The sequence below is a fragment of the Lissotriton helveticus genome, chromosome 8 (genome assembly GCF_964261635.1).
Source record: "Lissotriton helveticus chromosome 8, aLisHel1.1, whole genome shotgun sequence".
Taxonomy (NCBI): Eukaryota; Metazoa; Chordata; class Amphibia; order Caudata; family Salamandridae; genus Lissotriton; species Lissotriton helveticus.
In genome coordinates this window covers 1,071,250,701-1,071,265,517 of record NC_136069.1, presented here as the reverse complement: position 1 = coordinate 1,071,265,517, position 14,817 = coordinate 1,071,250,701, and the positions used below count along the sequence as shown (strand labels likewise).

At 47.8% G+C, this 14,817-nt stretch overlaps 1 protein-coding gene across 7 annotated transcripts in view; it reads left to right on the top strand.

Annotated features, from left to right (window-relative positions):
- LOC144773109 (betaine-homocysteine S-methyltransferase-like) overlaps positions 1–14,817 on the top strand; it is a 656,112-nt gene that overhangs the window by 337,774 nt on the left and 303,521 nt on the right. For all 7 annotated transcript variants that reach the window (XM_078657962.1, XM_078657963.1, XM_078657964.1 and 4 more), the window contains one exon: positions 10,975–11,177. In XM_078657962.1, coding sequence (XP_078514088.1) covers positions 10,975–11,177 — 203 coding nt within the window. The remainder of the gene's footprint in view (positions 1–10,974; positions 11,178–14,817) is intronic.

The following is a 14,817-nucleotide window of genomic DNA, read 5'->3' as shown; positions in this document are numbered from 1 at the left end:
ACAGTCTTGCTAGGAATACAAGCTGGTTTTGGTTCAGGGCGTATATGCTACCCAGGACTGTTTCCCTCCATAGGAGCCTACCCCGTACTAACACAAACCTGCCTTCTTGGTCCACCACTGTGTTTTGCATTGTAAATGGAGTGCCGGCTCTGACTCATATCAGCGGCCCCCTAGAGAAAGCAGAATAAGAGGTTGCATAAACTTGTCCCCACCATTTCCGTCATAGTTTAACCCCCTCTGCTGCTGTCAGGTGAGTTTCCTGCATCAGGACAATGTGTTCCCACCCTTCCAATGATGTAGCTGTTTATTTTTATGGTGTTAAACATGGGAACCCAGGTCACGAACATTCCAGGATATTATCCTGAGGAACTCTTACTGTTTGAGTCCCAGCTATATTTCTGCGTTTTGTTGTTCCTCCGCTCACCCCACCCCATGACAATCCCTAAACATCCGCCACTGTTCTAGGCCGCCTCACTTTCAACTTTCCAGCCTAGTCCATACCTTTGTGTAAAGGCGGTCCCTCGATGCTCCCACTGCTGTCCTCCGCTTTTCGCAAGATGTGCTTTGTCCCTCCACAGCGCGCCCACTGCGAGTCTCTCCTTTTCGGTGGCCCCGCAGTCCGCTCTTACTGCGCCACTGCTACTGCGCAGTCCAAGGCCCTGAGCTCTCAGAACGGGCCTCGGCAAGCCCGCCCGCAGCTGTCTCTAGACTCGTCGGCAGCGGTCACCAGGTGACCGGGTCACATCCATCGAGCAGGGGTTCACCTCCGGTGACAGGTCGGGCACAGTCCCGCATGTAAGCGGCTTGTTCAGGATTATATGGCCTGAGCTGGGACGGAGCTCTTCACCGAGCATACGCTCCGATGGCCATCTTGGCCACGCCCCCCATTCTCTGGACATCTTGGGTTTTTCGAACCCATCTTCTCCAGGATAGGTTCATTTTGTTGGTGCATATATGAGAGGTTCCACTTAACCCTCTGTGGTCAGAAAAGCTCCTCCATCTGGAAGCTTAGTGGATTACAGGACACATTCGTATGTTCTGGACCCTTGGCAGAGGTGCCGCTTCTCTTGGGATAGTCTTGAATTCTGAGTTTGAAGAGTTGCAAGTATGCAGACTCTTCAAGGGAGTTTCATTTACTTGGCCTCAGAGAAATATTCTCAGCTCTAGAATATGAATAAGGTACTCGATCACCAGACAATTAACACATATCTCTTAACAAATCTGAGTCAAATTCCCTATGCTACTATGTCAGATCTCTTCCTAGAACATTTCTGATGTTATAGCTCTGAAGTTGGATGGCAGAGTTATTACCCCGGAGGGAGTTGTATTCAACATCTCCCAGAAAAAAAAATGTATACTAAGACAGCAATCTATCATGTTTTCTAGTTATCATTAAGTTCTGTGTTTTTCAATAAAGATCTTGGGTTACTTATTCCTCAAATAAATTATGAGCTCTAATTGCACTTTCCTCACTGACACAATGGGTGAAATAAGTAATTCAAATGAAGTAGTGGCTTCAAAAGCATTTTTGGTGCAGCCGAACTGAAAGATTTTTTTCAGGTGTCCATTGATCGAGACAGTTGATATTTTATAGGTTTTACTTTAGTCCTGCTTATGATTTGTGGTTTAAATATGTATAATCCTGGGGGCGTGGCTAGCAGCCTAGCATGGCGGCTGTGTAGCAGAAGAGCTCCCAGAGCAGAGAGGCTCATTTCGCTTATCCGCCACACTAATCCGTAAAGTAACTACCTGAAAAAGGCAGATCCCGAGACCGGGGGACAGCAGGCACCGAATACTTTGACCCCGGTCAACATCCGACGTTTGGAACCGGCCGGTGGTGAAGAGCGAGCACGGGGCCTACCATCGCAGAAGTGGCACCAGACTGGAGTTGTGAAGAACCCGGGCGGAAGTGAGGGCTAAATGGCTGCAAGGGGCCGCGGCTGGCCGGTCCGCCGGCGGGGGAAGGGGAACACCGCCCACTTTGGAGAGCAACAAGCGCGACGTTGAAGGGAGTCCCCGCGTTCTTCTTGCCTGGGCTGCGAGGACGATAGCGGACGCGTTGGTGACCCCACGGACGGCGAGACGGAGCAACCTACTACAGGCACGACCCCCCCCCCCGGGCCGATCGGGCCTGCCGAGACCCAGGAGACGGACGGAAGCAGGAGACCATCTATGGAGGGGAGAGAACTGCCGCACTTCTGAGGTGCCGCTGCGGGGTAAACTGGACCCCCGACGTCAATAGCGTACTGGCCGCCCGCCACGGCGGCGACGCAATTACCGGTGCTGCGCGCGGCGTTTTGGCGGAGGTAGGAAGGCGGCTGAAGAGGCACATTCATCCTGGAAGAAGCGCTTCCGCCGTTGCGGGAACCTTGGCTGCGCAGGCACCTCGGTGGGGAATAGCAAAGCATTTACGATACGGCCACGACACAACAGACAAAAGACACGACGGTCACGCTGTGTGGGGGCTGCATTAGCGCATCATACACCCCGAGCCGTCATCGCCCACATTAAAGACCCGCTGGCATAAATCAGAGGAAGGAGGATGTGTGTAGGACACTGCCCGGAGGCTCTGGAGTAGCTGGCCGTGTTGGACCGCGATATCGACCCCCCCTCAATTGCCTATTTTTCTGAGGTGCGGTCAGCATCTTGAGACATACTGCTCGAGGATATTACGAACAGATTCCGTCCGAGGAAGCACGGACGGAGCACAATTGAAGGTCCCCACGCACATTGTCCAGGTGAGCAGGACACTTCTACCCCAGCAGACCCTGTGCATAAACGGAGGAGCTGAGATGTAAGGCGACTCTGGGACGGTAGTAGGGGTGTTGGAGTGTGGCAACGTGCAATTTATACAAACGCCCCGCGTCACGGACGGACTGGTGAGCGGAAGTAGCGGAGACTCAGGCACCGCCTCCTCGTTAATAAGAAAAACTTCCGATTTGCAGGAGGTGCAACATGTTCCACTGTTCCCATTGCGGCGGAGCCCCACGTTCATAGCCACAGGCAGGTAACGCCAAACGACATGTCGGGCAGAGGATCAAGAAATATGTCGGCACAAGCCAAACTCGATAAATATGCCTACGAGAAACATAAACAACCGCACACTGAAGGCCGCACATCCACGGGAAAGGGTCCTGAAACGGATGGGAGCAAGAAGGTGACACTGGAAGACATCATGAAGACCCTCTCCAGTGTTCAAACAACGGTAGGGACTATCTCCACTGATGTCACCCTGCTGCGTGCTGACTTCCACAAAATGTCGGAGCGAGTGGCGCAGGTGGATGTGGTTACGAAGTCACTGGTTGCAGACACCTCAGAACTGCAGCAAGCAATGGAGCGCATGGAGACGGTGACCAAACAACTACAAGCAAAGCTCGATGACCAGGAAGGGCGCTCCCGACGGAACAATGTGCGAATCTTAGGTATTCCAGAGACGGAAGGCAAAAGAGCGATGGACCTGTATGTTGAGGATCTCATAAAAACTAAATTGCAGCCCAAAGGATTGTCCCAGTACTTCTCGGTAGAAAGGGCGCACCGAGTGCCTGGAGGCACACCGAAGCCGGGCGCCGCACCGAGACCGGTCCTGGCCCGGTTATTCAACTTTAGGGACAGGGATGCTATATTACAAGCGGCAAGAGTTGCGCCGCCCATCAAACTCCACAACTCTACACTGGCTTTCTTCCCAGACTATACGGCGGAGGTGGCCAGACGCCGGAAAACCTTCTTCGAGGTCAAGAAAGCTCTGAGAGCAAGGGAACTACCCTACTCAATGCTATTCCCTGCGAGGCTGCGAGTCGTGGCGGACAGAAAGTCGTGGTTCTTCGATACACCTGAGATGGCACAGGACTGGCTCGACGGCTGGAGACAGATGGAGCGGCCTCGCCGATCCAATAAAGGACATCGGCATCAACACACCGGATCACGAACAGAGACACATCCAGAGGTAACGGCGCCGCAGGACAGGACTTCTGAGGCAGGATCAGAGGTTGGTGGACAGCCGCCGGACTCCTAACTATCCGTGACTCTGCCCAGTGGAAGGGGGGCTTCACGACAGCTGGATGACGTGCCTACTGGACTCATGGTTGGGTCACGCTGAGTAAGGTGGATTGGGCCGTTGCGGCTCCGGGACTCTCTACCCCCACGAGCAAGTAAGATGGGTTGGGATGGGGTTAAGCACTCTGCGAAGTTGGGTATGCGGGCGGTGTTATGTCCGTGGAGCAGGGAGGGGGGAGGGAAAGGAAGTTTATTAGTTTTGATTCAAGATTCACACATTTTGATACACTTTAGTACACATTGCACATGTAGACCCATTGGTGACGGTGGTAGTGGTGCACCACTATTGACAGAGAGACGGGGCGAGTTAGTGCCTCCTCATGATGACTCGACAGTCCCGGTCAGCGGCGCCTGATGGCGCTACCCACCACACATCGGTCCCCCTCCTCCGCATGCTTACTTGGAACGTTAGAGGACTGGGTAACAAAATCAAGAGGGGGTTGGTCCTGCAGGCAATAAAACGACAGTGCCCGGCGCTAGTGTTACTACAAGAGACACACCTTACGGGAACGGCATGTCGCGCACTTGATAGACGAGGCTATAGAATGGTGGCACACTCGGAGTTCACCTCGGGATCGAGGGGGACTGGTATTTTAATTTAAAAAAACACACCCTTTATAATACTCCAGCATAAAATAGACGATCAAGGCCGTTTTGCAGCGGTGCATGGACAGTGGGAGGGGAGACTTCTGAACTTGGTGTCCGTCTATATTCCTCCGGCGCTCCACTCCATTGCGCTGCAAGCTTTGGGAGAGTTCCTATTGAATCTCCCAGTGGGAGACACAATCATAGGGGGAGACTTCAATGCCATTGTAGACCCGACACTAGACACATTTCCGGTGAGGACGCACACGCCGGGCTCACCCGCCTTCCCGGGTTTCATGGAGGCGATGGGACTGGCGGATGTATGGAGACATAAACACCCCACTACTCAACAGTACACCTACCATTCCTCAGTGCATAATAGCCTGTCCCGTCTAGATTATTTTTTGCTACTGGGTGATGGCATGAGTGACGTAGATTCCATAGACATATTGCCCAGAGGAGTGTCGGACCACTCACCAGTGGTCTTGACGCTCTCCACTAAAGAGAAGACGCGCGCAAGGATATATCCCATATACCCTAATTTCTTGGTGAACCCCAAGATCAAGAAAGACCTTAAGACGGCGACCATACAGTATTTTGTAGAAAACGAGGCGTCGGTGTCATCCCCCTCGATCCTGTGGGAAGCCTACAAAACGGTTCTGAGGGGGCGAGCAATCGCATCCATCTCGGGACACAAAAGGACATGCCGGAGGAAACTCGCTGAGTTGGAACTGGCACTCCACGAGGCGAACTTGGCACATATGGCCGATCCCACGGCAGACACTGCACACACACTCAAATTACGCCAACAGCAGTATCAGGACCATCTAAAGTCGCAAGTCATAGAAAACATTTCCAGTACGGCTCATAGAGTCTATGACATTGGGGACAAGGCAGGGAGAATGCTGGCATGTCTAGACAAACGGGGAGGAAGCAATAGAGGTATACAGCACCTCAAAAACAGAGAGGGACAGCTACAGTCACACCCGGAAGACGTGGTACGTACACTAGCGGAGCATTTTCAGGCGGTATATACTCCGGAAACAGAGTTCACACTGCAGGCGGCTATGGCTTCCCTCGGTGCCATTGACATTCCAACGCTTTCAAAAAAAAATATATATATATGTATAATCCTTACACCTTGCTCCTAAGATAGAAACCTTTTGTAAAGGCAAGACTCAATTCTGTTAAGAACCCATAAGGGGAGGAGTTTACTCTCCTGTTTATACAGAGCTGATGTAGGAACAGTCGCATGTCTGTGCTTCTCGTGTGTGCTCTAGACACAGATATAATATTGATTCCTGTTGTATTAAATGGGTTGATTCTTGCTCCACTAGTTATAGGTAGTAGTGACACGTACTCCTGCGCAAGACTGAAAGTACAAACAGTAAATATAATAATCTGATTGTCCAGTCCAGTATGTTTATGAAAAAGTAGTATTTTGATATAAACACACAAAGCGTAGGGGCAGCATACTAAATAATATCCATTGTCTCTTAAAGTCTGCATGCTAGCGTCATCCTGGGCTTTATCACAGAGCCCCTCCATCGCTTTCTAGTGAGGCTGTTTTTTCCCCATTTGATTCTGGCGGCAACTGTGGCCTATGCTAGTCCCCATTCAGAACAGTCTAAGCTTGGCCTTAAGGGCAGCACTAAGTGGTACATTTGTGTGAGTCCCCAAAAGGCCTGCTGGCCTCTAACAGTCTTACCCGACCCTTTGGCAACTGGTAACTGCAGTGGACCGGGACGGTTCTGTGTGTGTTCCCGTCTCCTGATGTTGAGGGCTCGTGACCTCTTGCGGTATTTCCACAATGACATGTCAGACCTCCTCAGTCTCTGGACGATCAGCGTCATGTCAGATGTCTTTCTCTGCAGCTCCTTGGAAATGGTAAGTGTTCCTCACAGCAGCCTGAGCACGACAATCCAGAGCAATGGCCCTGCCTTCACAGTGGCCCCTTCCTGGCTCACACAGGTCAACAGTTTTCTCCGAAGAAGGGTGATGGGCCTTACTTCAGGGTGTCCACCATCTGCCATTTGGCAGCCTCCGACTTGCTCTGCACATGGGCAACAGTCCTTACTTCCTGGGGGCCCACATCTGGCATATGAGGGTCACCAACTGGCTCTGCACAAGGCTCTTGCTTCAAGGTGGCCTGCACCTGCCGCACAGGGTCACTGACTGGCTCTGCACAAGGGCGATGTCCTTTACTACACAGTGGCCCCCTCCTGGAATATGGAGGTTGCCAATTGGTTCTGCTCAAGGGCGGCAGCCATTAATTCACAGTTGTCCCCTCTCGCCTGACACATAGGAATCACAAACTTCCTCCATGCAGCAGTTTTCACTGCATCAGGCATCTCACTCTTCCCTCACTAAGATCCACTCTGCAAAATCCCTGCTGCGGGGCGTCACTTCCTCCAGGTGCTCTCCTTTTCCTCACAGGGTCTACTGGTTTAGGCTAGAAAGCAGAAGTCTGGAGCTCCAGGCTCAGGGCAAGTGGTCTTGACTTCCTGGGTGATGACCCCTCACCTGGCAGTGTGACGAGCAGACCTTGGTCTCTAATCCTGGTTCCAGCAGTTAGAAGGTATGGTGATCTTCACCCCTGATTAACAGTGCTGTTTAATAAATTGTGGGACTTATACTCCCACCTTTATAGTCCAAACATAGACACAAATGTGATTTAGTGTCTGGTCCTTAGAAATGTGACTTTTGTCGTCAGCTCCTTTGATGTGCTCCCTCCTGTGCCCTGTCCTTTATCAAAAGGACAGTGTGCCAAGGCAGAACTGACTCCAATTCAGACTGAACCAAAATGACAGCCAAGGGAGTAATAGGGATCAAACCTTGCTCTCACGCTCCACTGAAATATTCCTCATAAAACTTCAAAGGCCTAAGCCTTCCGCTCTTCATGATTTCCTGGTCTTACAGTGCTAACCGTATCAGACCCCTGATCTCCCAACAATGACCAGTAATTCTTATTACAATCAAAGAGTCCTTTGATCTTCATAGAGGATGTGCTGCACCATGCAATGGCACACATACATCCCAGCTTACAAATGCAAATATCATAAGCTCATTGGCACTACTTACATTTTCTGAGTAGGCCAAGGGGAGAACCCCAAAAATCTAGTAGGTGTGCAGTTCCACTAGACCACACAGATTAATTTCAAGACAGTGGAATCAAAAATGTGTGATCAGAAGGAGTATCCCGTAAAGGGTGCAACAGCCCTCACACACAGCATGTTTCATCATTTTACTGTGCTCCTTGCTGGGTGGATGCTGCAATCCTCATTGAATCCCGCACAAGGGCTCTTTTACAGACCTCTTTTTGAACTTCCTGCCTGGTAATTGCCTTCACAAAGGATGGTGCCCTTTGTTAAGGATTGTGAAGGGAGTGGTAGATTGTGTGGTACATACATCAGTCAAAATTGGCTAAGGGAAATCCCTGTGTAATAATCTTTTATACCCGGTGTATGTCCGTCCCAAGATTAAAACATAATAGTGAACCAAATGGGCACAGTGATGAACCGGTGATAAATCGATCAACATGTTTCATGCCCTGGTAGCTCAGCAAGGATCAATGTGAACCAGAAAAAAGGAAACACCAATCTGCTTGTTTAGGTTTCAATATAATGAATTACAATGACCATTAAGTGCCCCCTATAATGTGTAATGACACTGAAATAACATAATAAGCAAATCAATATCGAATTTCACTTAAGAGTTCTTTGTGCCTCATGACCTGTAAATAAAAAGGACAAAACAACATGTAAACATGTATATAATCATGGAGAAGCATCCTGATGTTACTTGGTTTGAGATGGTACAGTTTGCAATGCTGGTAAAGAATCTAATGCAGTAGAATGCAACACTCTTAATCACAGCACACAAAGATGAGAAGTTAAAATACAATGGTGTTTGCATGCACATATAGATTTAGTCATAATATTGGGCCTATTACAACAACTTGGAGCTGCTGCCCTCAAGACTGCTACTAGGTGAACAAGTGGGAGATATCAGACAAAATAGACTATTGGTGAACGAAACAGTTTAGAATCTAACCGTGCCTGCTAACTTCAGTGCAGTGGAAGAATAGTGAGAGTCCTACCCTGCTTACGAGATCAGTGGAAGCTGAGCTCTTAGGAAGCCAGGACTGTTTAAAGAAGGTCATGGTACTGTGTCTGCGCAATGGGGCTTTACCGTCGATAGTGCGATCACCCTGGAATTGACAAAGGATGCTGGGCACCATGTAAGGACAGTAGAACTCTACCACAATGAGGTTAGTGCTTTGTGTGTCCCTCTAGGTCTAACAAAATCAAAATACCATGAAACAAGCCTAGTTCAGAGCGCACACATAATCCATGTTCGTCTATGATTACAAATCATTACCAGGGATCTAGATGTCCATGCATCTGAGGCAATTAAGGCAGCGGTGCACGCCTGTCACCATGCAAGGGATTTTTCCTTCTTAACATGAAGCTAATTGTATTGCAGTGTGAGGTAGGGCAGATAAGTGTTCAATGGATGGCAAAGGATGTGTGGCTCTTGGCAGGGGCTTCGATGGGATGGGCGTGATTCATTCAGTATTCCTTTCTTTGGCCTCTTTAAAGTGTAAGGACTTTGAGACTGTGGCCACCTTAAACTTTTGCCTGCTTGACTAGATTATGTTGATCTAAGATTCTGGGTTGGTTGTAAAGAGGAGGAGGTCGGTATTGGTGATTTTGGTCTTCAGTCTTGTATAGATGACATCTATGGGGACTACCTCTTAGGGCCTTATTACGACTTTGGCAGTCCTACAACAGACGGTGCAACGCGCCATCTGCTGAATGACTACCAAAGCCGTAGTGCTGCTGCCTGCCAGATTACCGTCATAAAAAAGGGCGGTAAAATGGCAACTCGGAATATGCTTGGCAGTGCCGGTTGTGGCACAGCCAGCATATTCCTGCCAGGTAAAAAGTGCCAGCCCAACGGGATCCTTAATCCCAAATGTGCCAGCTGTCTTGTGGCGGTCTGACTGTCGCAGTCATAATACTGTGGGCAGGCCCGAAGGGTGGCGGTGGTTGGACCGTCACTACAGGTTTGGCGGCTGGAACTCGTAATAAGGCCCTTTGTGTTTTTTCAGTCTTATTTGTAGTATGGAGACTGTGGTTGGTGAAGATAGGACAAAGAACCTCTAAGGACCTTTGCATCATAGTTAGGATCTGTTTCTCTTAGTCCCTTTTGACAGTATTCTGGTGGCAAAGAGAGTAGAACAAGAGTTTCCTAGCTTAAAAGGCTGGGCATGGCAAGAACAGCTAACGATTGTCACAGGCATGCATCTTTAAGCCGGAATAGAGGGTGGATGACAAGAAAGACAGGCTAATGTGGGGGCAGCATTTAATTCATGATGGGGATTCTAAAGTGTACACTTGCCTGGAAAGAATGAATGTTGTATAGCTCTGTAGTGTGGAAGAGCAGTCGAGTGTCAGTTGTAGAGTTTTTTTTTGTGTAAATTGAACAAGGGAAAGCAATTTAAAAGCCCATGGAGGTGAAGGTGGATGCTTTGTAATCCCACCCCTAAGTTTCCCAATCCAATGTAAAGGGAAAGAAAAGGCTGCCTTCTCAATAAGAACACCAGATTCTCATTGAAAGACTGCAAAAGGCTGTGCAGCCATCCCAGTTAATTTAGGTTTCCTGATCTGCCACTGTTTCAGCGGTGTCTCCTACATGGCAAACTATAAGGGTAAACCATAGTATTGTGTCATAGAACTGCGCAAACCTATCCTTAATCTAAAGGGAGAACTACTCTTTAAAGTCCTTGAAATATTGCCCACATTTGTGGGTTCATTCCAGATCCCATTTGGCCCAGGGTGAGGGAGCATTGAAGAGGCAGATTTATAAGTGGCTATGTGGGCTAGAGTACCTGGGGCAGAGGGTAGGGCTTTTCACAAGCAGCAGCACCAGTCTTGCAAGCCATAGTGAAACAGCCACCAAAATGGTGGGAAATCAAGCAACCATCCTCCACAGATGTGGCAAAAGTGTTTCCTCTTCCATACCACCAGTTTAAATTGTACTATTAGCTTTCTTAAACTCATAGGTAATCATTCAAAATATGATTTTTACTCTCTTCCCCTGAATATTGTTAGCTTGTGAAGACTAAATTGTCTATTAACATTAAAAACTGAAACCGGTATGAATTGCCTCACCTAAATTCAATAGAATTCTATCTTATCCCAAGTACCGCAAACCCAACAACTGCTCTTCTTGGCCACCATTACCTACTATCGATAATCATTATTTAAGGTCATATGCTGATGATATCTAGTCAAACATTATTTTGACATTAAAATGTATTGTGAATTTCAGGATGACCTGCACATCTACCATGGGGAAAAATTTAAAGATGCTATCAATGTTGCCACTAGAACCAATCAACTTGTCGCTGTGGGAGTGAACTGCAGCCCTCCCACAATAATAAGTTCGCTTCTGACTTCTGCCAACAAAAACAACCTTGATATTCAGATGATTGTTTATCCAAACGGAGGAGGAACGTGGGATCTTAATGTTGGGTGAGTGTATGTAACTTCTTTTGATTTGATCTTCAGTCCATTATTGATTACAGGATTTTCCTCCTCCAAATCTTTAATGGAAACCCTTAACTAGGATAACTGTGCAGTCTTTTTAATTGGGATACTGCACTTCTTGGTTTAACAATCACTCTTCCTGACCGTTACATGCCTATTTTACATTTATGGTATGGGTATTTGCTGACTGTTCTTGATATCTACGTTGTTAGGTTTTCAGTCTAAAGAATCAATAGGTAAATTACATTTATTTTAGATTCATTGTATATAATTTATCTCCTAAATATTACTTGCAAACTTAAGACCTGACTTGATTCAGATTTCGAGGATGAGGACAAAGTACCTGTGTTCCATAGTGTATGCTAATTACGGTTCAGTCTTTTACTGTTGCTACCTCCTACTGTCTGTTAACCATTGCACTACAAATCTATTATCTGCCTCTTGTTTGAAGGACTGGGAACTGTTGTCAAGGTATCAGTGAAGTCCTTGTTTCCAAGTTCCATTCCAGGCATTTCACCTGTCTGTTCTACTCATTATCTTTAGCAGTGTACTGCTCTGAATGGCAGGGAAATAATACAAAGACATATCTTATGTGAGGGAAGGCCACAAAGGTCTAAGGAGTTTATTTTCAGGTGGGCAGATAAGCTTGCCAAACTTGTGGAGTTTGGCAGATGCCCCATTCCCGCATGACACCTTCACTTCCTCATTGATACATCTCTGCCCTTTAAATGGGAAATAATTGTTAAGCAGGATGCTTCGAATGGTCTTACAATATATAATATTCTCAGTGTCTTAGAAACAAACCACAAACCCGGGGCTCTGGGTTTGTTTCTAAGTAGCTGGTTGCTGGTCCCCAGCAGCAATAATGGATGTATGAAATCCCGTCCTAAATTGGATGGGCCAACTAATGTTAATTAATTAGTGGCTCTGTGATGGATGGACTGCCAGCTAAAGATTTTCGCCCAGAATAAAGTTTCTGATGGCATAGTACGTTTGGACAACAAAGTTGTGAACAGAATGGTCACCCACCATTAAATAAGGTGGAGAACCCCAAGTTCGTAAGAGTTGGAGAAACACTGGTTTACAACAATCACATGTTATTGGAAGTATACAATTTTCATATATTCTTGTTTAATATGTGGATTTTCTATAGCACTTTTATTAATGTGTTTCAGTCAATCAATCAGAGATTTGTAGAGCACAATACTCACCCGTGAGGCTCTCAAGGCACTGGGGGAGGGGGGTTTCGAGCAGCTCCGTTTATTCGATGAGCCAGGTCTTGAGGCTGTTCCTGAATGCTTGCAGTATAGGGCTTCGTCTGATGTTGAGGGGGAGTTCGTTCCAGGTCTTGGCCACGATGTAGGAGAAGGATCGGCCTCTCATTCCGGTTCTGTGGATGCAGGGGATTTCGGCCAGTGCTAGGTCAGCGTAGCAGAGGTTTCTTTTGGGGGCATAAAAGGAGATTTGTTAGTTGAGGTATTGGGGTCTGGTGTTGTGGAGGGCTTTGTAGGTGTGTGTGAGCAGTTGGAAGGTTACTCTTTTGTCAACAGGTAGCCAGTGGAGGTCTTGTAGGTGCTAGGTGATGTGGTCTTGTCGTGGGATGTTGAGGACGAGTCTGGCTGCGGCGTTCTGGATGGTCAGGAGTTTGTGGACTAGAGTTTTGTTGATTCCGGTGTAGAGGGCTTTTCAGTAGTCCACCCTCCTGGTGATGAGTGTTTGGTTGACGGTTTCCTGGAATCGGAGGGGGCGCATCCATGTGAAGGTCTTGCTTAGGAAGCGGAGGGTGTTGAAGAAAGCGAAGGATACGGCGTTGATCTGTCGATTCATGGTGCCGGAGGAGTCGAGTATGAATCGGAGGTTATGGGTTTCGGGTGTGGTCAGCAGGTGTGGTAGGGTTGCCGAGGGCGGGGGCCACCATGTGCCATCCCATGCAGAGAGGGTTGCATCGGGAATGAGGACTTCTGTTTTCTCCCAGTGAGCTTCAGGCAGCTGCTGCTCATCCAGGATGTGACGTCCTTCATTCCTTCCTGGAAGTTGTTCTGGTGATGTCAGGATCCTTGTTGAGGGAGAGGATGAGCTGGGTGTCATCGGTGTAGGATACTATGCTGAATCCGTGATTTCTGACAATGGTTGTGAGAGGGGCCATTTAGATGTTGAAGAGCGTGGGGCTGAGGGAGGATCCTTGAGGTACTCCGCATCTGATTTCTGTGGGTTCGGAGAGGAAGGGTGGGAGTCTTATCCTTTGAGTTCGGCGGGCGAGGAGCAGAACTTTAATGTGATATTACAATAAATAATTGAAGCAAAGAATAAAAAGCTGGGTTAATAAAAAGATAGGAAAACATACCATGTTTAAATAGGTAAATATTCAGTAGTCCAGTAATGATCACATTGAAAACAAATCACACTTTTAAGGTCCACAGACCTCTTTCTTTTGAATAGGGAAACAAAGTTGTCAAATGGAGGTTAGATGAAAATATCAACACTAACTAATGTTGCAGCCACCCAATGCCCCTGAGTAAAGAGTGTCTTCAAGCAAGCTTGGATGGCAGCCATCAAAGTTGTTACGAAGAAAGTCTACGGCATGGCCAAAGCTAGTAGGATGTCAGGGAGACCCATATGCTGGCCCACTGATGCTCCAGAATCCCAGCGCATAAGGTAGCAGGAACGTTCTCCCACCCCAAAAAAGGCCCAAATGTTACAACAAACGATAACTGTCACATCACTGTCAGAAATCAATGGCGTGGGGATTAAAACTGTATAGAAAGGTAGAACAACCTTACTGCCACTGGAGTAAGTTAGCAAAGCATGGACACAAACATACGCATCAAGCCCTCAAGCCTTTCTGTTGCAGCATCCAGTAGCACATGACCTATTGACGTAGGCACAAGAACCTGGTTTGCCAAACTATGATTGGGTCTCAATTCATAGGGTAGCTTCATCAACACTAGATGCCTTGTGCTGCCTGCGCAATGCCCTCAACTTTGTGTCCGATTGTAGATCAAAAGTTCTAATCTTTCAAAAGGTTAAACATTGTCCTTGTGGAGAGCACAGGCATCCCAGCCAGCACAGATTATCCACGATGGGTACACTGTCTTCTAGAAAGGCTAGTTCTCCCCCGAATGAGTCAGCAGCCACACAAGTTAGCATCTCCGTGATCAGGATTATAAATGATGGACCAGTAGACTTCCTGCTGGGTCATCACCACCCCCTTTTCTGAATCGGGTTGCAGGTTTGGCCATGGGTCAGCAGCAGTGCTTAATTTGTAAAAGTAAGACGCCAGGGCTCTTCTCAGGAGGCCATTACAGCTTGTACCACCCTTCCCATTGCCACTGCCAGCGGTGCCAATGACAGTACCAACACAACAAGTGATACTCACACTTCTACAAGTGTGGCAATTCAGACTATTCCAGGCCATTCAATGCAATAAGAATTGTATAGGCCACATTTGTAACATATATTGAATTATTAAACAATGTGTTTTGTGCTCACCTCAAAATTAGACAAACAGTTCCACCATGTGGTGGACTGTCATAAGTGCCGGTCCGGAGAATCAGAAAAATAAGTGCTGGTGCTGAGCATCATAACCCACCAGCACCAATTAAGCACTTGATGGCAGTTTCCCTGG